We start from the raw sequence: 27643 nt of genomic DNA on the forward strand, positions 1-27643 counted from the left end.
GTCAGTGTCTCAAATGTCACCCTATCCCCTATATAGTGCACTACTTTTGACCAGGACCTATAGGGCTCTGGTCAGACGTAGTTCACTATATAGGGAATAGGGTGCCATTTGGGATGCAGCCCATGTCTCACCATTCGTCTTAGTTACAATGCTAATGCCCATTTAGCTATGCAACCCTGATTCGTTTAATTTATTGAAGCGGAAATTAAATCTGCTCACCCCCAAATAAATACAATTTGGGTAATGAACTTTTGGAAAGCTTTTTGCATGAAGTCATCCTCCTGCTGCTGTGCGGTGGGACCCAATAAACTAAAGCAGTGATGGCAACAGATGGAGCTGGAGGTCCGTAGGGCATGTTTGGCTCATCAAACCAGACCCAAGAATCCTCCTCTTAGTTCTATTAATGCTACAACAGCACCGTGTTTAATCAGTTCAAAACATCTTCAATATTTGTAGCTTTGGTTCTGTGAGTGAATGAGTGTTATTGGTGGCTAAAGTAATTAAACGTATGTTTATAAGTGGTCTAAAGTAGATGAAGCAGATGAAATCCCCTCAATGTCTCCTGGTGTTGGTGTTTATTCCTGTCTTTGTTGGTCTGTCTTTTCTGATCATCGTTTATAAGTTTTCTGTTGTTGTTTTTGTAATGCATTGTTCGGAGGCACCAAGTTTCCTCTGGTAACCTAGTTAAGATGTGGCCTGAGTGCCGGTCTGTTGGTTCTATAATGCCAACTCCTTGTTGGCACTCATTGTCATGCCACGGCTTGAAAATAACAGCAATAGAGGTGGCAAGAACACAAACAGATCTGGGATCAGCCTAGGAAAGATGCATCCTTTCATATCTCCAGTAGTGGAGTGAATCGACCACCTTTGTCTGATCTACTTCCTGCAACATCACTTCCTGAGATGAAATGACTACTTGCTTTTGCTGTGTTCTGTTTCAGGGTGAGGGTGTTTGACCTGCGCACCGGCTCCTCTGTGACATCACTGTACGCCCACCACATGGGCGTGACCTCCGTGCAGGCAGACGATTGGAAGATTGTGAGTGGCGGAGGTGAGGGATTGGTCTGCGTCTGGGAGATGAGGATGGGAGCTAAACTGTGGGAGATGCACAACAGGTGGGACAGCAGAGTTCTTTCTATTGGTTGCTCATACATCTATTTGTTTGTGCCACAAAAGGCAGGTAGAATTCTTACATGTGCTATTCAGTACTTGAAATATAAAAATGTAAGTGTCTTGCCGTTCCTGTCAATGCAAGTATGCATTGCTAAAATATTCAGCAATACACAACATTTACCTATCAGGCTGACATTGGCAGCAAACCAAACAGGCGCATCAGTATTGATTGATCCCTTTAATAATAAAAAATGGTGTTTGTTGTTTCTCCCTCCTGTTTGTTTGCAGGCACCCAGTAAGACACTTGAGATTCAACACTAGCACTCTGGTGACAGCCAACATCCCAGACGAGAAGTCTCCACGAGGAGCCTGCATCACAGATGATGACCTCACAGCCCACCGCAGGTCCCTAATAACACCACCCAAAATTCAAATTTATACATTTAGAGTTTAGCAAGATACTTGTTTATTCTACTGAAGATTCCACATTACACAGAGATCAGTGTCTGCATAGATGTGCCTTCAGAAAGTTTTCACACCCCTTTACTTTTTCCACATTTGTGTTACAAGGTGGGATTAAACTGCTTGCATATTTTTTTTTAAATGGTCAACGTTCTACACAAAATAGTCTGTCAACATTTGTAAAACATGAATGAAAAATAAAATACTAATATATCTTGACTACATAAGTATTCAACCCCCTGATGATTCAATACATGTTAGAATCACCTTTGACATCGATTACAACTGTAAGTCTTTCTGGGTCAGTCTCTAAGAGCTTTGCACACCTGGATTGTACAATATTTGCACATTATTATTAAAAAAATTCTTTAAGCTCTGTCAAGTTGGTTATTGATCATTGCTAGACAGCCATTTTCAAGTCTTGCCATACATTTAAAGCCAATTTAAGTCAAACCTGTAACTAGGCCACTCAGGAACATTCAATGTCGATTTGGTGAATAACTTCAGTGTATATTTGGCCTTGTGTTTTTAGTTATTGTCCTGCTGAAAGGTGAATTTGTCTCCCAGTGTTTGTTGAAAAGCAGACTGAACCAGGTTTTCCTCTAGGATGTTGCCTGTGCTTAGATCTATTCCATTTATTTTTATCCCAAAAAACTCCCTAGTTCTTGCCGATGACAAACATACCCATAACATGATGCAGCCACCACCAGGCTTGAAAATATGAAGAGTGGTACTCAGTGATATGTTTTGTTGGATTTGCCCCAAACATAAAGCTTTGTATTCAGGACATAAAGTTAATTTCTTTGACACATTTTTTGCAGTTTTACTTTAGTGTCTTATTGCAAACAGGGTGCATGTTTTGGAATATTTTAACTCTGTACAGGCTTCCTTCTTTACACTCTGTCATTTAAGTTAGTATTGTGGAGTAACTACAATGTTGTTGATCCATCCTCCATCACAGTCGTTAAACTCTGTAATTGTTTTAAGTCACCGTTGGCCTCATGGTGAAATCCCTGAGCGTTTTCCTTCTCACCGGCAACTGAGTTAGGAAGGACAACTGTATCTTTGTAGTGACTGGGTGTATTGATATACCATCCAAAGTGTAATTAATAACTTCACCATTGGAATACCACCCTGGTCTTTGGGGTTGAATCTGTGTTTGAAATTCACTGCTCGACTGAGGGACCTTACAGATAACTGTATGTGTGGGGTAGAGAAATTAGGTAGTCATTCAACTCACTTGGGCTCCCAAGTGGCGCAGCAGTCTAAGGCACTGCGTCTGTGCTAGAGTCGTCACTACAGACCCTGGTTCGATTCCTGGCTGTATCACAACTTGCCGTGATTGGGAGTTCCATAGGGCGGCGCACAATTGGCCCAGCGTCGTTAGGGTTTAGCCAGGGTAGGCCACCATTGTAAACAATATTTTTTTCTTAACTGACTTGCCTAGTTAAATAAAGGTTAAATAAAATTATTAAAAATAAATTATGTGAGTAGTTAACCACATTTTTACTTTAGGCTTTCCGTAGGGGTTGAATACTTATTGACTTAAGACATTTCAGCTTTTAATTTTTAATTCAAACTTTGACATTATGGGGTATTGTGTGTAGGCGAGTGACACAAAATCTTAATTTAATCCATTTTAAATTCAGGCTGTAACACAACAAAATGTGGGAAAAGTCCAGGGATGTGAATACTTTCTGAAGGCACTGTACATTCTATTTAATTCTATGAGTGTCTGTTTGTTGTTTTGTTGTTTAACTGCCCCAATTCTTGTGTGTCCACATTATAGACATAGGGGAGTGATTTGCCACTATGACTTCTCAGAGGACTCCACCTCCCAGGACCATGTTCTGCCCATCTGCAGGTCCAACTATGTGGAGTCATCTGGTTACAACTACAACATTGGCCTCGCCGTGCCCTATGACATCCTGTCTGGCTCTCACGCCTCCCACTGACCCCTACCACCAGCCCTTTAGACCCCTACTACTAGTACCATCAGCCCTGCAGACCCCTTCCACCAGCGCATGTTCTGCCCATCTGCAGGTCCAACAATGTGGAGTCATCTGGCTACAACAACAGCATTGGCCTGGCCGTGCCCTATGATATCCTGTCTGGCTTTCACCCCTCCCACTGACTCCTACCACCAGCCCTTCAGACCCCTACCACCAGCCCTTCAGACCCTTACTACCAACCCTTCAGACCCCTACCATCAGCCCTGCATACCCCTACCACCAGCCCTGTAGACAGTATGTACAAAGCAAATCAGCTTTTATATATCCGTTTTGATTTTTCAAACTGAATCTCATTTTTAATTAGTAGCTGTCCTTATTTTTTAAAAGAAGCTCATGTTTCCTTGGACTGTTAAGGAGTTTGTTTTAATCTAGCAAATTTTGTCTAGCGCAATGAATTCTGAATGGATTTCATCTTATGATGGGATCATGTTTTGTTAAAGATCCAGTGCAGTCAAACACGTGATTTTTCTGTGTTTTATATATATTTCCACATGATGATATTGCCCTTTTAGTGTAAGAGCTAGTTAATAGAACAATAAGAAAGATGGTTTCAAACCCCTGCCAATAATAGCTAATTTTCAGTTTTCTCCTTACCACTCCCAGATATTCCTAGCAAAATTCTTGCTTGAGAAATGTCACTTCGCTAAGCTACTTTTGTTAATCTTTTACCATTAACAAAAAACAAAAAAAAACGTACCTTTTTAATTTTACCCCCTTTTCTCCCCAATTTCATGGTATCCAATTGTTAGTAATTACTAATATTGAGATAGAAACTGCTGCATTGGACCTTTAACTAGACATTGAAGTTGGTACTGACATCCTCCACAAATTGATGGGCAACAACAGTCACATGGTCCTTTCACTTAATTTACTTCAGTGGAATTGCAGATGGCAGTCTTATCTATCTTCACAAGAAGATGGAAGCAAAACACAAGTAACTCCAACAATTTTTCATCTCATAATTTCTTTATTTTTAATTAATGACTAAAATATGTGTATACATTAGTGCAAAGGCTATTACAGGTTCTTTGGATATAAAGAACAATATTCATCTAATGTATTTAAACATTTATTTTAAGGATCAATGTTTTCACCATGAGTAATACATAAAAGTGGTCTTTGATTTAGAGGGTAGAATGGTGAGACTCCACTGAAAGGACACAGGAATAATGAAGCTTGGTGAACTAAATAAATGAGTCTTCCGTGTATTCTGAAGCCCTGTCAAAATGCACTGTGCCCCACAGAGCCAGAATAAAAGTGACCCTGGATGCCAACACCGATCCTCTCAGTGATCCACGTGGCGGGTCGTGTGAACCTCTAGACATTCAAAATGTCTGTACTGTTATGTATACATAACGTTGACATGAGGGTGGTATGAAGGGATTCATTTGGAGCACTGGAGGTGTATGTGTTTACTTTTAGCTGAAAGCATGTTAGTATTCAGTCACAGGCAAGCACTAAATACTGCAAGGACATTGCACGGCACTGAAATGGATGCAAATGTCTAACCTGAACCTTAAAATATAGTTTCAGCATAGTTTGTCCTTTTAAAATGTACAACATACGGTATTTAGACAATATTGTACACTTACAGTGCCTTCAGAAAGCGTTTACACACCTTGACTTTTTCCAAATTTTGTTGTGTTACAGCCTGAAATTAAAAATGGATTGTTGACATTTTTGTCACTGGCCTAAACACAATACCCCATTATGTCAAATTCCAAAGCTCGCCGCCATTGGACTCTGGAGCAGTGGAAGAGTCAAGGAGTATGAATAATTTCTGAAGACACTGTATATCACAGTGGATTATGATCTCCCATCAATCATTCATAAGTTAAAATAGGTATTTGGCTTCATTCCAAAGGAAGCCCGGAGAGATTCATTCTGTAAAAACAGCAGTACCAGATGTATTTTAAAGGAGACAGGGACTCATTTTCCACATCGCATGGTTGCAGTGTCCATGTTTAAAAAGCGAACGTGCATCCTCGTCTCAATATCCAAGGTTTTAAGAATCTGTGGGGAGAAAATGTAGGGGAATATAAGACATATGGCAGTATTCAATATATAAAGTATAGCAGTATATTAAGACAGCAAATGTCACTGTGTTGTAATAGCATTCTTTTGCATAACTCAAAAGTGAAGTGGCATTTCCTTTTTTCAACCAATGTAACAATAGCCAATTTGAATAGCTTGTGAAATGGGGAAGTGGGGAAGAGGTTGTACACAGTGTACAAAACATTAGGAACACCTTCCTAATATTGAGTTGCACCTCCTCCCCCACCCAACTCCCCCTCCCACCCAACCACTCCCTTTTCCCCTCAGAACAGGCTCAATTCGTCAGAGCATGAACTAGAGGTCGACCATTAATCGGAATGGCCAATTTCAAGTTTTCATAACAATCGGTAATCTGTATTTTTGGACACCGATTTGCCGATTTAAAAAAAAAAAATTGAATTTTTAATTTTTTAAATATATATTTTCTTACACCTTTATTTAACAAGGCAAGTCAGTTAAGAACACATTCTTATTTTCAATGATGGCCTAGGATCGGTGGGTTAACTGCCTTGTTCAGGGGCAGAACGACAGATTTTTACCTTGTCAGGTCGGGGATTCGTTTTTGCAACCTTCCGGTTACTAGTCCAACTTTCTAACCACCTGCCTTACATTGCACTACACGAGGAGACTGCGTGGCAGGCTGACTACCTGTTACGCGAGGGCAGCAAGAAACCAAGGTGAGTTGCTAGCTAGCATTAAACTTATCTTATAAAAAACAATCAATCTTAACATAATCACTAGTTAACTACACATGGTTGATGATATTACTAGTTTATCTAGCGTGTCCCGCGTTGCATATAATCGATGCGGTGCCTGTTCGACAAACGGGTGATGATTTAACAAGCTCATTTGCGAAAAAAGCACTGTTGTTGCGCATAAATGTACCTAACCACAAACATCAATGCCTTTCTTTAAAATCAATACACAAGTATATATTTTTAAACCTGCATATTTAGTTAATATTGCCTGCTAACATGAATTTCTTATAACTAGGAAAATTGTCACTTCTCTTGCGTTCCGTGCAAGCTGTCAGGGTATATGCCGCAGTTTGGGCCGCCTGGCTCATTGCGAACTGTGTGAAGTCCATTTATTCCTAACAAAGGCCGTAATTAATTTGCCAGAATTGTACATAGTTATGACATAACATTGAAGGTTGTACAATGTAACAGCAATATTTAGACTTAGGGATGCCATCCGTTAGATAAAATACGAAACGGTTCCGTATTTCACTGAAAGAATAAACGTTTTGTTTTCGAAATGATAGTTTCCGGATTCAACCATTTTAATGACCAAAGGCTTGTATTTCTGTGTGTTATTATTTTATAATTAAGTCTATGATTTGATAGAGCAGTCTGACTGAGCGATGGTAGGCACCAGCAGGCTCGTAAGCATTCATTCAAACAGCACTTTCCTGCGTTTTGCCAGCAGCTCTTCTGTTTATGACTTCAAGCCTATCAACTCCCGAGATTAGGCGGATGTAATCGATGTGAAATTCCTAGCTAGTTAGCGGGGTGCGCGCTTACAGCGTTTCAAACGTCACTCGCTCTGAGACTTGGAGTAGTTGTTCCCCTTGCTCTGCATGGGTAACGCTGCTTTCAGGGTGGCTGTTGTCGATGTGTTCCTGGTTCGAGCCCAGGTAGGAGCGAGGAGAGGAACGGAAGCTATACTGTTACACTGGCAATACTAAAGTGCCTATAAGAACATCCAATAGTCAAAGGTATATGAAATACAAATCGTATAGAGAGAAATAGTCCTATAATTCCTATAATAACCACAACCTAAAACTTATTACCTGGGAATATTGAAGACTCATGTTAAAAGGAACCACCAGCTTTCATATGTTCTCATGTTCTGAGCAAGGAACTTAAACATTAGCTTTCTTACATGGCACATATTGCACTTTTACTTTCTTCTCCAACACTTTGTTTTTGCATTATTTAAACCAAATTGAACATGTTTCATTATTTATTTGAGGCTAAATTGATTTTATTGATGTATGATATTAAGTTAAAATAAGTGTTCATTCAGTATTGTTGTAATTGTCATTATTAATTTTACTTTTACTTGGTACCCATCCCGGATCCGGGAGCACCCCCCACAGTAAAAAAGCTGACTAGCATAGCCTAGCATAGCGTCACAAGTAAATACTAGCATCTAAATATCATTAAATCACAAGTCCAAGACACCAGATGAAAGATACAGATCTTGTGAATCCAGCCATCATTTCTGATTTTTAAAATGTTTTACAGGGAAGACACAATATGTAAATCTATTAGCTAACCACGTTAGCAAAAGACACCACTTTTTTTACTCCACCAGTTTTTTACTCCATCAGTAGCTATCACTAATTCGACTAAATAAAGATATATATAGCCACTAACCAAGAAACAACTTCATAAGATGACAGTCTGATAACATATTTATGGTATAGCATATGTTTTTTTTGAAAAATGTGCATATTTCAGGTATAAATCACAGTTCTACATTGCAGCTGCAATCTGAAATAGCGTTGGAAGCAGCCGGAATAATTACAGAGATCAACGTCAATTACCAAAATACTCATCCTAAAACATTTCTGAAAAATACACAGCATACAGCAATCGAAAGACACAGATCTTGTGAATCCAGACAATATTTCAGATTTTCTAAGTGTTTTACAGGGAAGACACAATATGTAAATCTATTAGCTAACCACGATAGCAAAAGACACAACTTTTTTTTCCCACCATTTTTTTCCTGCATCAGTAGCTATCACTAATTCGACTAAATAAAGATATATATAGCCACTAACCAAGAAACAACATCATAAGATGACAGTCTGATAACATATTTATGGTATAGCATATGTTTTTTTTGAAAAATTTGCATATTTCAGGTATAAATCACAGTTCTACATTGCAGCTGCAATCTGAAATAGCGTTGGAAGCAGCCGGAATAATTACAGAGACCGACGTCAATTACCAAAATACTCATCCTAAAACATTTCTGAAAAATACACAGCATACAGCAATCGAAAGACACAGATCTTGTGAATCCAGACAATATTTCAGATTTTCTAAGTGTTTTACAGCGAAAACACAATATATCGTTATATTAGCATACCACATGAGCTAACATCACCCCAGCATTGAATCAATGCAAAAGGGGCGATAACGTTATCGCCACCAAAATATATTAATTTTTTCACTAACCTTCTCAGAATTCTTCAGATGACAGTCCTGTAACATCATATTACACAATGCATATAGAGTTTGTTCGAAAATGTGCATATTTAGCATCACAAATCGTGGTTATGCAATGTAATCTGTCAAAACATGGCATGCATTCTGGCCGGCGCCATCTTGGAAAGGCACCTATGTTTACGATTATTTATCGATTAGATTGACAAAAAAAATACAGGTTGGACAGCTAATGAAAGATGCATTGGTTATTAATGCAACCGCTGATTTAGATTTTTAAAATTAACGTTACAAGACATACATTGTGAGTTACAGCCAGACTAGTGCCGCAAAAAATGGCCGGCAACTGCGTTTACATTTTTCCACATAAATACGGAATAAAATCATAAATAACTCTTACTTTTGGACGAGCTTCCATCAGTATCTTGGGCAATGTGTCCTTTGTCCAAAAGAATCGTTGCTTTGTTGTAAAACGACCTCTTCAACTTCGGAACTAGCAGCTAACGATAGCTACACGGCACACACATGTCCAAATCCTCAAACGCAATACTAAGGAAATTCCGAAAAATAGCAATATACTCGCATAAACTGATATAAATCGGTTTCAAATAACTTCGTTATGATGTTTCTAACACCTATATCGAATTAAATCACAGACGGATAGATCTTTGGTCAATAACGAGAGCTTTTGAGCATGCATTTCTGATGTCCTCCCTTGCGTCCTGGCGAGCGTCGAAAAGAAGGGACATCTCACTCCATTGCCTTTTATAAACTCTGAGAAACACGTAGAGACGCCATTCCACTTCTCATTGGTTACTGACATCCAGGGGAAGGCGGGTGCAGTTCATTTCGATCCATAGGGCATACACAGAGCTTAAAACTGATCCGAGATCAGAGACTATTTTTCAGAGCTTCGCATGTCCTGTCATAATTTTCGCTGTAGAAAGAGTTCTGGTTCACCCACAGACATAATTCAAACGGTTTTAGAAACTAGAGATTGTTTTCTATCCAATAGTAATAATAATATGCATATTGTACGAGCAAGAATTGAGTATGAGGCAGTTTAATTTGGAGACGATATTTTCCAAAGTGGAAACAGCACCCCCTGTATTGAGAAAAGGTTTTAATCGGCATCGGCTTTTTTGGTCCTCAAATAATCGGTATCGGCGTTGAAAAATCATAATCGGTCGACCTCTAGTGGACACCTGCTCATCGAACATCTCATTCCAAAATCATGGGCATTAATATGGAGTTGGTACCCCCCTTTGCTGCTATAACAGCCTCTACTCTTCTGGGAAGGCTTTTCACTAGATGTTGGAACATTGCTGCAGAGACTTGCTTCCATTCAGGCACAAGAGCATTAATGAGGTTGGGCACTGATGTTAGGTGATTAGGCCTGGCTCGCAGTCTGCGTTTTAATTCATCCCAAAGGTGTTCGATGGGGTTGCGGTCAGGGCTCTGTGCAGGCCAGTCAAGTTCTTCCACACCGATCTCGACAAACCGTGTCTGTATAGACCTCGGTTTGTGCACAGGGGCATTGTCCTGCTGAAAAGGGCCTTCCCCAAACTGTTGCCACAAAGTTGGAAGCACGGAATCGTCTAGAATGCTGTAGCGTTAAGATTTCCCTTCGCTGGAACTAACTATTCCTCCTCCAACAAACTTTACAGTTGACACTAAGCATTGGGGCAGATAGCGTTCTCCTGGCATCCGCCAAACCAAGTCCGTCAGACTGCCAGATGGTGAAGTGTGATTCATCACTCCAGAGAACGCTTTTCCACTGCTCCAGAGTCCAATGGCAGCGAGCTTTACACCACTCCAGCTGACGCTTGGCATTGCGTATGGTAATCTTAGGCTTTTGTGCGGATGATCGGCCATGGAAACCGATTTCACGAAGCTCCCGACAAACAGTTCTTGTGCAGACGTTGCTTTGAGAGGCAGTTTTGAACTCGGTGGTGAGTGTTGCAACAGAGTACAGACGATTTTTACGCACTACGCGCTTCGGCACTCTGAATGGCACACATGGCAGTCCCGTTCTGTGAGCTTGTGTGGCCTACCACTTCGCGGCTGAGCTGTTGTTGCACCTAGATGTTTCCACTTCACAACAACAGCATTTACAGTTGACAGGGGTAGCTCAAGCAGGGCAGAAATTTGATGAACTGACATGTTGGACAGGTGGCATCCTATGACGGTGTTATGTTGAAAGTCACTGAGCTCTTCGGTAAGGCCAATGTTAGTCTATGGAGTGTGCTCGATTTTATACACATGTCAGCAACGGGTGTGGTTGAAATATCGGAATCCACTCATTTGAAGGGGTGTCCACATACTTTTGTATATATAGTGTATGTGTGCCATTCAGAGGGTGAATGGGCGAGACAAAATATTTAAGTGCCTTTGAAAAGGGTATGGAAGTAGGTGCCAGAACTGTAACGCTGCTTGGTTTTTCACGCTCAGTTTCCCGTGTGTATCAAGAATGGTCCACCACCCAAAAAACATCCATCCAACTTGACACAACTGTGGGAAGCATTGTCAACATAGGCCAGCATCCCTGTGGAATGCTTTCGACACCAAGGAGGGTTCATGCTAGAGGTCGACCGATTATGATTTTTATTGGAGGACCAAAAAAGCTGTTACCGATTAATCGGCCGATAATGACAATTACAACAATACTGAATGAACACTTCTTTTAACTTAATATAATACATCAATAAAATCAATTTAGCCTCAAATAAATAATGAAACATGTTCAATTTGGTTTAAATAATGCAAAACAAAGTGTTGGAGAAGAAAGTAAAAGTGCAATATGTGCCATGTAAGAAAGCTAACGTTTAAGTTCCTTGCTCAGAACATGAGAACATATGAAAGCTGGTGGTTCCTTTTAACATGAGTCTTCAATATTCCCAGGTAAGAAGTTTTAGGTTGTAGTTATTATAGGAATTATAGGACTATTTCTCTATACGATTTGTATTTCATATACCTTTGACTATTGGATGTTCTTATAGGCACTTTAGTATTGCCAGTGTAACAGTATAGCTTCCGTCCCTCTCCTCGCTCCTACCTGGGCTCGAACCAGGAACACATCGACAACAGCCACCCTCGAAGCAGCGTTACCCATGCAGAGCAAGGGGAACAACTACTCCAAGTCAGAGCGAGTGACGTTTGAAACGCTATAAGCGCGCACCCCGCTAACTAGCTAGCCATTTCACATCGGTTACACCAGCCTAATCTCGGGAGTTGATAGGCTTGAAGTCATAAACAGCGCAATGCTTGAAGCATAGGGAAGAGCTGCTGGCAAAATGCAGGAAAGTGCTGTTTGAATGAATGCTTATGAGCCTGCTGCTGCCTACCACCGCTCAGTCAGACTGCTCTATCAAATCATAGACTTATTTATAACATAATAACACAGCGAAATACAAGCCTTCGGTCATTAATATGGTCGAATCCGGAAACTATCATCTCGAAAACAAAACATGTATTATTTCAGTGAATTACGGAACCGTTCCGTATTTTATCTAACGGGTGACATCCATAAGTCTAAATATTCCTGTTACATTGCACAACCTTCAATGTTATGTCATAATTACATAAAATTCTGGCAAATTAGTTCGCAACGAGCCAGGCAGCCCAAACTGTTGCATATACCCTGACTCTGCGCGCAATGAACGCAAGAGAAGTGACATAATTTCACCTGATTAATATTGCCTGCTAACCTGGATTTCTTTTAGCTAAATATGCAGGTTTAAAAATATATATACTTCTGTGTATTGATTTTAAGAAAGGCATTGATGTTTATGGTTAGGTACACGTTGGAGCAACGACAGTCCTGTTTTGCGAATGCGCACCAGATCGATTATATGCAACGCAGGACACGCTAGATAAACTAGTAATATCATCAACCATGTGTAGTTAACTAGTGATTATGATTGATTGTTTTTTATAAGATAAGTTTAATGCTAGCTAGCAACTTACCGTGGCTTCTTACTGCATTCGCGTAACAGACAGGCTCCTCGTGGAGTGCAATGTAAAGCAGGTGGTTAGAGCGTTGGACTAATTAACCGTAAGGTTGCAAGATTGACTCCCCAAGCTGACAAGGTAAAAATCTGTCATTCTGCCCCTAAACAAGGCAGTTAACCCACCGTTCCTAGGCCGTCATTGAAAATAAGAATGTGTTCTTAACTGACTTGCGTAGTTAAATAAAGGTGTAAAGAAAAAAGAAATTGGCCAAATCGGTGTCCAAAAATACCGATTTCCGATAACTTGAAATCGGTTGACCTCTAGTGTCCACAATCCGTCTCAAGGCTTAAAAATCCTTATTTAACATGTCTCCTCCCCTTCATCTACACTGTTTGAAGCAGATTTATCAAGTGACATATTTTTCACCTAGTTTTTATTTATCTGTTATTTTACCAGGTAAGTTGACTGAGAACACATTCTCATTTACAGCAACAACCTGTGGAAAAGTTACAGGGGAAAGGAGGGGGATGAATGAGCCAATTGTAAACTGGGGATTATTAGGTGACCGTGAATGGTTTGAGGGCCAGATTGTGAATTTGAGCCAGGACACCGGGGTTAACACCCCTACTCTTACAATAAGTACCACGGAATCTTTAATGACCTCAGAGAGTCAGGACACCCGTTTAACGTCCCATCCAAAAGACTGCACCCTACACAGGGCAGTGTCCCCAATCACTGCCCTGGGGCATTGGGATATTTTTGGGACCAATGGAAAGAGTGCCTCCTACTGACCCTCCAACACCACTTCCAGCAGCATCTGGTCTCCCATTCAGGGACTGACCAGAACCAACCCTGCTTACCTTCAGAAGCAAGCCAGCAGTGGTATGCAGTGTGGTATGCAGCTGGCACAGTCTGCTGGTTAGTCTGTCATGGTAAGAGCAGTTGTTTCTAATGTTTTGTACACTCACTGTATACTGTACTGTATATACAACCATACCTGAAGAAAATTTTCAAAAGTGAGTCCTTCATAGAATTCATCAGGTTCCTGAAAAACAAAGTAACCCAATTTAAAGGGGAAATCTACAGTTGCTACATACATTTTTACATAGGGTTGCAAAGGGAGTGTATATTACTGGAACTTTTCAAATGTACCAGTAAACTACCAGAATTTAGGTAACTTTCAAGGTTTCTTTGGAATTGTATAAAATGACATCTAGGGCCTTTTAGGTACTTCAGATTATCACGGGTGTCTAATAATATCTGTCCCTCTGTGGCCTTATCGCGTGTAAAATATATGAAATAATCAAATAAGATGATTTGAAAAAAAAATATTATAGTGACAAAGCTGTACAAATTATCCGAAATATAAATCATCAACTTAGTGAAAACCATTGGTGTTTAATATTATGGTTTCAGCATAAAATATCCTTTGTATTTTATTGTACACACGTTATTGTTTCAACTGCAGTTTGCCACTTTAAGCAATAAGGCATGAGGACTTGTGGACCATCATGAATATCAGACGGCTAAGGGTTGTTCTTAGGCACGGCACAAAGCAGTACAAAGTAGAACAGTTCTTTGCACTTAAAAATAAGATGTGGTTCACTGTAATCAATTGTGTTATCGTTTTATCTTACTCACACACTCTTTGGTCTTAAGGGTACGAACATGAGTGATTAAGTGATAACCCCATTACCATTTTGCCCCTTGTGGTGCTTGCAACTTCCAGCATGGCGGCGTCTGCAATGGCCTTTGCGGTCTCCTGCCCGATTGTGCCAGCCTTAGACAGGAGCTCTTCTACCGCCTAGAGGAAGAAAAGAGCACACCGGTCCATTCAACGTCAATGATAAACAGACCTTCACAAAAATGTACCGGGATAGGTGTGCTGACATAGGATCAGTTTTGCCTTTTTGATCATAATGAATAATATTACATGGACAAGGGGGAACCTGATTTTAGTACAGCACTCCTACTCTGAGATACTTTGTGAATACACGCCCTGGGCCATGGAGGATTATGGTGAGGAGAGAGTAGAAAAGGGAGGCCTTACCCGTCTGTACTCCTCCAGAGTGATGGTGCCGTCACTGTCTGTGTCATGCATGTTGAACACAACTGAAGAGACACAATGAAGACGAACAAGCAAAATAGGAAATTTTTACTAACTATTTTATCCCCAAAGATAGTGTAACAGGTCTCTACTATGATTTATATTCTATTCATCATCAAATTGGAAGGGTTCCAGGGGCAGGATAGGGGCCTAATGGCTCATTTCACATCATCAGGGTGGATGAGGAAGTCATGATTATGAGAATGTTTGGCTTTCTGAGCTGCATCCATGATAAGTAGGAGCAAGACAGACTGGCTGGTCTACTCCAGACCCAATCTAGACTCTACACTAGAGTATGATTAGAGAACTGAAACTATGTTATGATTCAATCTGGAATAGCCCTTATATAAAACATGTTGCCTGCATGACTCAGTCAAGACCACATTAGCCCACTGAGCTAAAGCCTAGGCATTAGCTCTGGGCACAAACACAAGTCGCAGCAAAGTTACTCTACTCATCACCAAACCATACAGCGTAGTTTTTCCCGCCTCAATTTCTCCCTCTCCTCCTCTGTGATGTGCATAGCTGCCGGACGAAAGTGAGACATGACCATAAGGAACTCCTCAAAGCCAATCACCTGGACCGTACCCACCTCATTCTGACGGAGGTTTCTAAATCAAATAAACACAGAGAGGCATTAGCCTGGTTAAACCAGACTAACCGGTGAGGTTACCAAGGCTAGGGGTATAGAGTTACATATGTGAATTCACTCAACACAGGGTTGAACATGCTTCAAAACCAAGGCCTTTACAGCATCACCGATTATCTCATGAACAAAACTGTCCTCTGTGTAAAAACATCGTTTTAACAGTAATGTCAGTAAATGCAGTATGTATTAAACAAGAGATTTCAATATTGTACTTTGGCTATATAATCACCTTTTGTCAAAGAAGGCATTAATAATTTGAGGCCGGAGTGGATTGTTATCTAGAGCAGAGATGCTCGCCAAATCCTGTCGACTGCAAAAGAAAACATGACATGAAAATATGTTAGTAACAACTACACTGCTCAAAAAAATAAAGGGGGCCTCCCGGGTGGCGCAGTGGTCAAGGGCACTGCATCGCAGTGCTAGCTGCGCCACCAGAGTCTCTGGGTGGCGCGGCAGGCTCTGTCGCAGCCGGCCGCGACCGGGAGGTCCGTGGGGTGACGCACAATTGGCCTAGCGTCGTCCGGGTTAGGGAGGGTTTGGCCGGTAGGGATATCCTTGTCTCATCGCGCTCCAGCGACTCCTGTGGCGTGCCGGGCGCAGTGCGCGCTAACCAAGGGGGCCAGGTGCACGGTGTTTCCTCCGACACATTGGTGCGGCTGGCTTCCGGGTTGGAGGCGCGCTGTGTTAAGAAGCAGTGCGGCTTGGTTGGGTTGTGCTTCGGAGGACGCGTGGCTTTCGACCTTCGTCTCTCCCGAGCCCGTACGGGAGTTGTAGCGATGAGACAAGATAGTAATTACTAGTGATTGGATACCACGAAAATTGGGGAGAAAAATAATTAAATAAATAAGTAAATAAAGGGAACACTTAAACAACACAATGTAACTCCAAGTCAATCACACTTCTGTCAAACTGTCCACTTAGGAAGCAACACTGATTGACAATAAATGTCACATGTTGTTGTGCAAATGGAATAGACAAAAGGTGGAAATTATAGGCAATTAGCAAGACACCCCCAATAAAGGAGTGGTTCTGCAGGTGGTGACCACAGACCACTTCTCAGTTCCTATGCTTCCTGGCTGATGTTTTGGTCACTTTTGAATGCTGGCGGTGCTTTCACTCTAGTGGTAGCATGAGACGGAGTCTACAACCCACACAAGTGGCTCAGGTAGTGCAGCTCATCCAGGATGGCACATCAATGCGAGCTGTGGCAAGAAGGTTTGCTGTGTCTGTCAGCGTAGTGTCCAGAGCATGGAGGCGCTACCAGGAGACAGGCCAGTACATCAGGAGACGTGGAGGAGGCCGTAGGAGGGCAACAACCCAGCAGCAGGACCGCTACCTCCGCCTTTGTGCAAGGAGGAGCAGGTGGAGCACTGCCAGAGCCCTGCAAAATGACCTCCAGCAGGCCACAAATGTGCATGTGTCTGCTCAAACGGTCAGAAACAGACTCCATGAGGGTGGTATGAGGGCCCGACGTCCACAGGTGGGGGTTGTGCTTACAGCCCAACACCGTGCAGGACGTTTGGCATTTGCCAGAGAACACCAAGATTGGCAAATTCGCCACTGGCGCCCTGTGCTCTTCACAGATGAAAGTAGGTTCACACTGAGCACATGTGACAGACGTGACAGAGTCTGGAGACGCCATGGAGAACGTTCTGCCTGCAACATCCTCCAGCAGGACCGGTTTGGCGGTGGGTCAGTCATGGTGTGGGGTGGCATTTCTTTGGGGGGCCGCACAGCCCTCCATGTGCTCGCCAGAGGTAGCCTGACTGCCATTAGGTACCGAGATGAGATCCTCAGACCCCTTGTGAGACCATATGCTGGTGCGGTTGGCCCTGGGTTCCTCCTAATGCAAGACAATGCTAGACCTCATGTGGCTGGAGTGTGTCAGCAGTTCCTGCAAGAGGAAGGCATTGATGCTATGGACTGGCCCGCCCGTTCCCCAGACCTGAATCCAATTGAGCACATCTGGGACATCATGTCTCGCTCCATCCACCAACGCCACGTTGCACCACAGACTGTCCAGGAGTTGGCGGATGCTTTAGTCCAGGTCTGGGAGGAGATCCCTCAGGAGACCATCCGCCACTTCATCAGGAGCATGCCCAGGCGTTGTAGGGAGGTCTACAGGCACGTGGAGGCCACACACACTACTGAGCCTCATTTTGACTTGTTTTAAGGACATTACATCAAAGTTGGATTACATCAAAGTTGGACTCCAAATCCAGACCTCCATGGGTTGATAAATTTGATTTCCATTGATCATTTTTGTGTGATTTTGTTGTCAGCACATTCAACTATGTAAAGAAAAAAGTATTTAATAAGAATATTTCATTCATTCAGATCTAGGATGTGTTATTTTAGTGTTCCCTTTATTTTTTTGAGCAGTGTATATTATCATGTGAGATGTTTACTGCCTTTTGCTAAAGGCCAAGGTTACTGTTAACAAGTATTATATTAAGGTTACTGTCAACAAGTATCAATTACATTGGTACAGCCCTTTCACTAACAGGTAGGACACATGTAGCCTCTTACAAGGCACACCTCATATGTTAATGTGCCAGAAACAACAAAACCATATTAGAAATACTTGTTTAATTTCAAATTTCTCCAGTATAAGCTTCTTATCGTAACGAACGGTATCAAGAAAATGTCCAGGATAAGTGGTCTTTGCAAGCAGGTTGGCTGCTAGGTAATGTGTTTACATATGACAGTATATCAATGACTGCCAATTTTGAAGCCTGTGTTAAGGCCTCCAGAAGTGTAAGTGTTATAAAATACCAAATGTTGCACTTACACTTCTAGAGGCATTAACAAAGGCTTCCATACAGTGACTACATGGCAAAGGCAAATACTCAACCATTAAGGCAAATACTCAACCATTAAATGTTTAAGACTTGCTTCCACTCCAATCTGTCCCCTATAGACATTTAATTGATGGGGTACTACTACTACATATCAATTAAATTGGTACAGCACAAATGTAGCCAGAAACAACAATACCATGCACCCACTAGTGGTCAAAAGGATTTTGGCACTCCAAAAATACAATATGGTAACGTATTCTTTGGGGTGGAATTACAAGCCATTCGAAATACAACAAAACCTTTTTCCCTCTTACTTTAGAGGATGTGCTTTTATTTTGTTCGACCTTGTACTATTTGTAAGTGAACTGCTACTATATTTTACGTAACATATTTTAAGGTAAATTCCAAAATACATAAAATATTTCCAGAATGGTTTTACAGTTTACGAATAGATGAGATGGGTGACAGCCGATGATGCACTGTAAATATATGGTGTTGGTGACACTACCTTAGTGTCTCCTTATTCTTGCTCAGCTGTCTGAATCTCTTGTTGAGGTTGCCAATCTGCTCCAGGGAAACTGAATGGAAACAATTCACAGTAGTTTGGAGGATTAGCAACTTAAGACTTATTAAAGGCATAATAACTTGAGGGTATTCCATTTCTAGATACCCCACCCTTCAAGACTAGCTGGATATCTTCACCAAATATTTTCTTTTTAGCCTTTCATTCTGGTATGTATTGGTTTTGAAGTGTAAAACATGTAAATGACCTGTAGCAATTATGAACTTTGGATTCAGGTGCAAAAGGGTACAGAACAGATAAACCTCTTAAGAAATGGGCAGAATTGTGACAACAATAGGCCTACAACACAATCAGCATAATGATAAAAAACACAATAATAGAAAAACAAACATACTCTAGTGAGATTATATTTGCTTTCAAAGGGAACTTTGAATTATTGACTTCTTTGTGAGCTAATGTCTGAAATACAGGATCACAGGGGGTAATATTTCCCCTGTTATGGTTGCAAGATACAGTTAAAGAACCACAGATTGTGATATTTTACTTTGCGTGCAAACTTTGCATACAATAGTGCTTATTTTGACTTCTCCTCAAAGGTGGAACGTGCTTTGCCCTCACAGTGCTTGTTGAAAGCACATAAGAATAATTTCATGGTAACAGAATGACGGTGAGACTATTTTTCACTTTAAAAGTATGCCAAACAAAAACTATTGATTGAAAAGTTAAACCATATAACCATATGCACAAGGACTACTTTTATCAATTTCTACTGACATTTTTACAAAAACACATTTACTCAAATGACAGTGCAGATTTGATAACATACTTAAGGTAAAATCTCCCTCAGTTTTTTATGTCACCACATTTTCCAAAATATCTACTCCGAATTAAGACTTTTTCTGTTTGCCAAGACCCCTTTTCCATCTATTTGACCAGAAATCAGTGCCTTATTCTACATTTTTAGGATGGAAAATAGTTAAAGAATTTATATATTCCTTAATAATAAAAAACATATGTAGACTCTTAGCTTTAATTTGACACCAAATCTGATGTGCTCCTATGAACTTCACATGTTAGTGCTTATGGGACACGGAAATGCCCTTAACAAAATTATTTTTTGCAGTAGCAACAACTACTGAAGGTGAATGCTTCAGCAACCACACAGAACAATGCCACACACTAAACTCTTGCACAGGCAGGTTTATAGACTTACGTGGGTGGTGTGTATGCAGCAATACAGCAATATTGCGTATTGCATTTCAGACTCTTCTGTTTTCCCTCTCAACCCTTTGAGTTGCATCTGTATTCAGCCAACCTTGACTTTGCACTGCAAGCTCATGGCTCAACTCTTAAGCCATTTTTGTGAACAGAGGTATCAGTGCAATTGTTTCAACAATGTAATCACAGGAAGGATAACAGATTTGTTAGTCATGTTTTCAAGCAGATAATAGAAATCCTTGAATTGCTAAATCGTCAAGCCTCTCGGGCATGGGCGTGTGTGTGGAATGACTTAAGCCAAGGACATGTTGCTATAGTAGTATCAGTATTTATCAGACAAGGCCGAGACCTATAGGTATTTATGAGACATTACATGAGTAGGTAGCACAGTGAAACAGGGTCAGTTATTGTAGAAATTGACCCACTATGCTATTTACTTTCTGCATCTATGTCACACTGCTGAGTCTACCTTTAACGTATCGTCTCTACACTAACATCACAAGAAAGATAACTTTATTTTTATGGGTTTTGTTGAATTGAAAAAAGTCATAATTTAAAATAGAGTTGAAATGTTTACAAATTAGATGCTCTGAAATGAAAGCAACTTCCAAAAATGAACACTGATTATAGTGATATTATGTCTGACCTCACAAACAATGTAAAGAATGTGACAACAACAGTCATTAATGAGGCAGTCTAGACAGTGCAGGTTAGTGCAGATAGGCCTAGACAGAGCAAGTTTTTGGTGGTTTCAGCCCAGTTCTACCCATTTATGTTAATGTATGAATACATTGCAATCGGAAAGTATTCAGACCCCTTTCATTTTCCACATTTTGTTACGTTACAGCCTTATTCTAAAATGGATTCTATTGTTTCCCCCTAATCATCTACACACAATACCCCATAAATGACAAAGCAAAAAAAGGGTTTTAGAAATTTTAGCTAACTTGTAAAAATCTGAAATATCACATTTACATAAGTATTCAGACCCTTTACTCAATACTTTGTTGAAGAACCTTTGGCAGTGATTAGAGCCTCGAGTCTTCTTGGGTATGACACTACAAGCTTGGCACACCTGTATTTGGGGAGTTTCTCCCATTCTCCCATTCTTCTCTGCAGACGTGACGCTTGGCATTCAGGCCAAAGAGTTCAATCTTGTTTCATCAGACCAGAGAATCTTGTTTCTCATGGTCTGAGAGTCCTTTAGGTGCCTTTTGGCAAACTCCAAGAGGGCTGTCATTTGCCTTTTACTGAAGAGTGGCTTCCGTCTGGGCACTCTGCCATAAAGGCCTGATTGGTGGAGTGCTGCAGAGATGGTTGTCCTTCAGGAAGGTTCTCCCATCTCCACAGAGGAACTCTGGAACTCTGTCAGAGTGAACATCATGTTCTTGGTCACCTCTCTGACCAAGGCCCTTCTCCCCTGATTGCTCAGTATGGCCGAGCGGCCAGCTCTAGGAAGAGTCTTGGTGGTTCCAAATTTCTTCCATTTAAGAATGATGGGGACCTTGGGGACCTTCAATACTGCAGACATTTTTGGTACCCTTCCCCAGATCTGTGCCTCGACACAATCATGTCTCAGAGCTCTACGGACAATTCCTTCGACCTCATGGCTTGGTTTTTGCTCTTACATGCACTGTCAACTGTGGGACCGTATATAGACAGGTGTGTTCCTTTCCAAATCATGACCAATCAATTTAATTTACCACAAGTGGACCCCAATCAAGTTGTAGAAAAAACTCAAGAATGATAAATGGAAACAGGATGCACCCTGTTTCCCGAGCATTTCGATTTTCGGGTCTGAATACTTATGGAAATAATAAATATATTTGCAAAAAAATTCTAAAAACCAATTTTTTATTTGTCATTATGAGGTATTGTGTGTATATTGCTGAGGAAATGTTTTTATTTAATCAATTTTAGAATAAGGCTGTAACATAACAAAATGTGGAAAAGGGGAAGGGGTCTGACTACTTTCTGAATGCACTGTATATGCAAATACTGTACACCCAGTGTATTTATGCAAATGATGCACGTATAATTGTATTTATTTTAACACACAATAATTACAAAATACCTGATTACCATTTGAAAATGTTTATATGAGTTTATTCTAAGAAAGAAAAAGTGACATTTGACAATAAATTGAATACCTGAATTCCCACCAAAATCCTTCAACCCTGATTCATTATTTGTCCGTGCCAGTAAAATGTTTTATGTGCTATAATACAGTCAATATCTGATGGATTAAAAACATAGTTTGGAGTATCTTCATCCATTGTTCGATTGGTCAACTGTTGCATTTATTAAAATTGTTTGTAAAACATTTTAACAATTTTGATGACCGTTGCTACTGTGCTCGCTCAATCAGCCTAGGTGATTTTGCATTCAACAATTTTACTCTGGCCAACTGTAGAAAGCTAAACGTAGGTATGCGTTTTTGGTTGTTGAGTCAAATAGACCATACCTATTTCAAACTTATCTTTCAAAAAAAAAATTAAGTTATTTCAGAATATATACCTGGCTAACTTATTGATCCTGCTTTGTAGTATACCCCTCAGAAATTCAATAGTTATTTTTGGTTGTTTATCAAGTTAGCAGGCTAACTAGTTGATCCTGCTTTGTACAGATGTAGGATTTTAATTTGATCACCCTATTGCAGGTTGACTTTCCTGCAATGCAGGACATTCTTAAATTGTTATTGTATTTGAGGTTTAAAAAGGCTTCTGAAGTTAGAAATGTCTAATTGTAAATTACAAACTTGATTTTCCCTTACGAATGTATGAAAGAAAATGTATCAACCCCTACAAAAATATCCATTAATTATAATCCACATAATAATTCACATTTCCTTTTGGTGCAGGATTACTTTCCTGCTGTAGCAAACTGGATCAAATTTAAGATCCTACATCTGTAGTATACCCCTCTGGTCTTCATCTTCTGCTTTGGCTAATGAACTGAAGCAATGTCTTAGCTCGATAGTAAAGACTTTCTTTATCTCAGGCAAGGTGTTGCTTGTTGATGTTGAATATTTTCCACCCTTGTTTTACAGCATTTGTGGCTCACAGCTTGCTGTTGACATCTGGTGGTGGACCTTGACATCCTATAGGGACCTTTGGCAAGTCTCGTTGACATTGATGTGGTCGATTTGGTTGACAGTGTGACCATCTGGGGATCTTCATGTTCATTTATGGATGTCTTTGTGAGGGAAGAGTGTGCCACCAATCACACAGCTGTTATTGAGGAAGAAGTCGGCAAGCCTTTCACCGTTGTTATTGACGGTCCCACAGCCGTGTTGCCCCATGGCCTGCTCATAGTCGATGTTACCGGCTCCAACCTTCGCATTCATATCTCCAGTTATCAGGAACACATTGTATTGTGGGACATTGGATACTGCTTGCAGTAGCTGCTCATACCAGTCATCCTTGTCCTCTTCCTCTGTCTCGTTGGTGGGGGCATAGCACTGCAGGATGGTGACCTTGCAGTTGAATTATGCTCTGATAAGCTGGTCACTGATGGGTTCCCATTCCAAGAGAGATTTGGCAGTTGTTTTGCTCACAATGAGAGCTAAACCACTGGAGTGGGCGTCGTCCTTTCCTGAGAAGAGAATTGTTGAGCCATCACTTGTCACCTTGCGCCCTTAACCAGTCCATCTGCTTTCCCTTACACACAGGATGTCCACATTGTACTTGTCTATCTCTCTGATAACTTGAGCTGTTTTTGAAGTTTCAAACGTGGTGCAGAAGTTCCATACTCCAAGACTGACTGTAGTTATGGGCCCTAGCAAACTCCTCAACGATCTCCTGATTTCCAGGGTATGGCTTTCATCTAAAGCCGTCAAAGTGCCTACAGATTGGCAAGAGTTTCCTGAATTTTGGAAGTTGTTGCAGTTTCTGTAACATGGTGGTTTTTACTGGGTGGGGTTGTTAGCCCCACGCCCAACCCCCAACCTGGAGGGCCAGGTGCCGTGTTTTGTCTGGCCTCTCACCTGGAACCTGCCCAGCATGGTTGAACCTTCCTGGGTCCGAAACCACACCTGTATAGCTTTCAGGATCACTGAAAAACACAAGCTTCCCCACAAACGCCAAGGAAACAGCACTCAGGGAAGACATGGTTATAAACTTCAGTTCAAATACTTGCATACCATTCAGCTGCATAATGCGCGACACGTTTCTTCACCATTATCTTCCTTTAGGAGTTATCTCACACTGAATAACCAACATGCTGTATTAAGTTATTACACTTATTACAATCTAAACATTTTATGTTGAACATTGGAAATCAGAGTATTGTTTTATGTCTTGATTGACCTCTCTCACCCTTCTACACTGAGGGAGGAGGAAGCACAGTTCTCCCATTTATAACAGAAGCCAGTTGATGAGAATGAACAGATCAGTGTTCCAAGCACAACAAATGTTGCTGCAACAGACCAAATTTGTAGAACATCATCCTATCACAAAAGAGTAAATAACCCACTTTTAAAAAACATATATTTTTTTTACCCTTGTCACTTCCAAAAATAGTGTGATATTTGACTGTCAATGGATTTGAGTTACATCATTTACAGTAATACTGCACTCTAAATCATCACAGATTCTACTCCAATGGGTTATTCACCATACATGGCACCATATTGGCAAGTAGCATGACATTCTATTCAACTTGTTAAAAAAACAGTTGTCCATCTGTCCTTTAAGCTTTTTGGAAGGAGTAGCCTAGATTTTTAATGGAATGACCAGAAGGACAATCCAACTATTGTCTATTCATGTGAAAACAGCTGGAATACAGTGTCTTATTGTATGCTCTTCGGAAGACTCACTACAAAGGAATTCATATTTCCTGTTTGAACTATGAGATTGAGGCATTTATGCTATTTGTCCCTTCATCTAAGGATAGGCTATTTATTTTCCTGACACAAGATCAAATTAGATTTTTTGGGTGCATTTGATAATAATCCAATAGAAACAGTGTAATCAATAAGTGCATCGAGGACGTCGTCCCCAAAGTGACTGTACAAACACACCCCAACCAGAGGCCATGGATTACAGGCAACATTCGCACTGAGCTAAAAGCTAGAACTGCCGCTTTCAAGGTGCGGGACTCTAACCCGGAAGCTTATAAGACATCTTGCTATGCCCTCCGACTAACCATCAAACAGGCAAAGCGCCAATACAGGGCTAAGATTGAATCATACTACACCGGCTCCGACGCTGCCGGGAGCTGCCCAGCCGGGAGCTGCCCAGTGACACGAGCCTACCAGACGAGCTCAATCACTTCTATGCTCGCTCCGAGGCAAGCAACACTGAGGCATGCATGAGAGCATCAGCTGTTCCGGACAACTGTGTGATCACGCTCTACGTAGCCGATGTGAGTAAGACCTTTAAACAGCTCAACATTCATAAGGCCGCAGGGCCAGACGAATTACCAGGACGTGTGCTCCGGGCATGTGCTGACCAACTGGCAGTTGTCTTCACTGACATTTTCAACATGTCCCTGATTGAGTCTGTAATAACAACATGTTTCAAGCAGCCCACCATAATCCCTGTTCCCAAGAACACTAAGGTAACCTGCCTAAATGACTACAGACCTGTAGCACTCACGTCCGTAGCCATGAAGTGCTTTGAAAGGCTGGTAATGGCTCACATCAACACCATTATCCCAGAGACCCTAGACTCACTCCAATTTGGATAACGCCCAAACAGATCCACAGATGATGCAATCACTATTGCACTCCACACTGACCTTTCCCCCCTGGACAAAAGGAACACCTATGTGAGAATGTTATTCATTGACTACAGCTGCAACATCGAGAGCATCCTGACTGGTTGCATCACTGCCTGGTATGGCAACTGCTCGGACTCCGACCGCAAGCCACTACAAAGGGTAGTGCGTACGGCCCAGTACATCACCGGGGCTAAGCTGCCTGCCATCCAGGACCTCTACACCAGGCGGTTTCAGAGGACCCCACCCACCCCAGTCATAGACTGTTCTCTCTACTACTGCATGGACCAAAAGCTTCTCAAAAGCTTTTACCTCCAAGCCATAAGACTCCTGAGCAGGTAATCAAACCGCTTCCTGAACTATTTGCATTGTGTCCCCCCACCAACCCCTCTTTTATGCTGCTGCTACTCTTTGTTTATCATATATGCATAGTCACTTTAACCATATCTACATGTACATACCACCTCAATTATCCCGACTAACCGGTGCCCCCGCACATTGGCTACCCGGACTATCTGCATTGTGTCCCGCCACCCCATTTTTTACGCTACTGCTACTCTCTGTTTATCATATATGCAGTCACTTTAACCATACCTACATGTACATACTACCTCAATTAGCCCGACTAACCAGTGCCTTTATATAGCCTCGCTATTGTTATTCACTGTCTTTTTACTGTTGTTTTTTATTTCCTTACCTTTCCTATTGTTCACCTAATACCTATTTTTTACTTAAAAATTGCACTGTTGGTTAGTAAGTAAGCTTTTCACTGTAAGGTACCTGTTGTATTCGGCGCACGTGACAAATACACTTTGATTTGATTAACACTTATAGTTTGAGCATAATATAGCCCAGGCTACTTACATCCAGTTCGATCAGCCAGATCTTGGAACTCATGTTCAGTGCGCGCAGACTGCGAGGCTCCCATTGCGGTTATTCCCAAAAGAGCGACACTTTCCGCATTGAAATTATTACAAGAGTGTACTACGATTTTTGCCGCAGGTGAATCTACGAGTTATGTGGACTTTTCGCGCTCCTACTGTACTGTGCTCCCTACCAACTAGCGATTCCCTCTGCTGTCATAAAGAAGTTAGTAACACATGCACTCTTTATTATGGTCTGTCGGGAGGGATGCTTTGCTGTTATCCCCAAAGTCCTAATCTCCCGTGGGCAGATTCTGCGTGTAGTTGACCAATAGATTTTACTTCTGGGATTACCAAGGTCCTGAACAAGTTTGATACACATTTCTCCATAAGTGAATGCAGAATGAATTCAATTAATTGTCCTTAAAGAAATTTGGAACATACATACATTTAGAACATGAACCAACAGTCATTAATAGCAACTGCAGCACAATTAGCATTTCATCAGAACGTTATTTTGTAAAATAAATACACAGGCTACTATAATGTATATTCTTTAGCATGCTCTTGAAGAGACAATACAACAGTTTGTTGTAAATAACATAGTAGAAGACCAAAATAAACCTTGAAACATTTTATTTTTTCCTTTCATTTCATCCAGTCTCACCACTACGGTTTCAAGTCATTGTAGTTCTAGTGGTTTTCTTTTTACACAGCTCAACACATCTGTGAGCCCTTAAAAGTCCTACAATGTTTTACTTGTAAATATACAGAAAAAAAATGTATAACATGTTCTAGAAATTCGAAAGTCATCCTTTCGTAAGTGCATGAATCATTATTATAATGTAATGTGAAGATGGAAAGAGATATTGTAACAGTAATGTTAATTTTCACATGGTTTCATACTGTAACGTTCATTTTGATAGTGTTTCATGTGGAGGTAAAAGAGAGCGGGTGATGGCCTAGGGGTCAGCTCTGGGAAGAACTTGACG

At 41.0% G+C, this 27643-nt stretch overlaps 2 protein-coding genes across 4 annotated transcripts in view; one reads left to right on the plus strand and one right to left on the minus strand.

The window, feature by feature from the left end:
- LOC139576393 (F-box/WD repeat-containing protein 8-like) overlaps positions 1-5603 on the plus strand; it is a 34244-nt gene extending 28641 nt beyond the window's left edge. For both annotated transcript variants that reach the window (XM_071402488.1, XM_071402489.1), the window contains exons 9-11: positions 942-1115; positions 1402-1518; positions 3365-5603. In XM_071402488.1, coding sequence (XP_071258589.1) covers positions 942-1115; positions 1402-1518; positions 3365-3530 — 457 coding nt within the window. In that variant the 3' untranslated portion in view covers positions 3531-5603. The remainder of the gene's footprint in view (positions 1-941; positions 1116-1401; positions 1519-3364) is intronic.
- On the minus strand, positions 4535-26900 carry LOC139576395 (calcineurin B homologous protein 3-like). 2 transcript variants are annotated; one of them, XM_071402495.1, is made up of 8 exons: positions 26653-26900; positions 18838-18907; positions 15758-15838; positions 15351-15490; positions 14823-14884; positions 14469-14576; positions 13770-13817; positions 4535-5600 (listed from the first exon to the last, which is right to left on the minus strand). In XM_071402495.1, the coding sequence occupies exons 1-8, from the start codon at positions 26714-26716 to the stop codon at positions 5517-5519; spliced, it is 657 nt and encodes a 218-aa protein (XP_071258596.1). In that variant the 5' UTR covers positions 26717-26900; the 3' UTR covers positions 4535-5516. The 2 variants fall into 2 exon arrangements, with proteins under 2 accessions (XP_071258596.1, XP_071258597.1); XM_071402496.1 differs by lacking the exon at positions 26653-26900 and adding an exon at positions 25655-25725.
- Positions 26901-27643: the final 743 nt, after the last annotated feature.

This window comes from Salvelinus alpinus, chromosome 5 (assembly GCF_045679555.1).
Source record: "Salvelinus alpinus chromosome 5, SLU_Salpinus.1, whole genome shotgun sequence".
NCBI classification, from domain to species: domain Eukaryota; kingdom Metazoa; phylum Chordata; class Actinopteri; order Salmoniformes; family Salmonidae; genus Salvelinus; species Salvelinus alpinus.

What these genes read in the sequence shown, in the direction of transcription:
- LOC139576395 (XM_071402495.1), bottom strand. Translation starts at nt 26,716, where the DNA reads ATGGGAGCCTCGCAGTCTGCGCGCACTGAACATGAGTTCCAAGATCTG. An exon ending in TCTGGCTGATCGAACTGGAT is followed by an intron (nt 18,908 to 26,652) that starts GTAAGTAGCCTG and finishes GTTTCCATTCAG; the next exon opens with TTTCCCTGGAGCAGATTGGC. An exon ending in AAGAATAAGGAGACACTAAG is followed by an intron (nt 15,839 to 18,837) that starts GTAGTGTCACCA and finishes TTTCTTTTGCAG; the next exon opens with TCGACAGGATTTGGCGAGCA.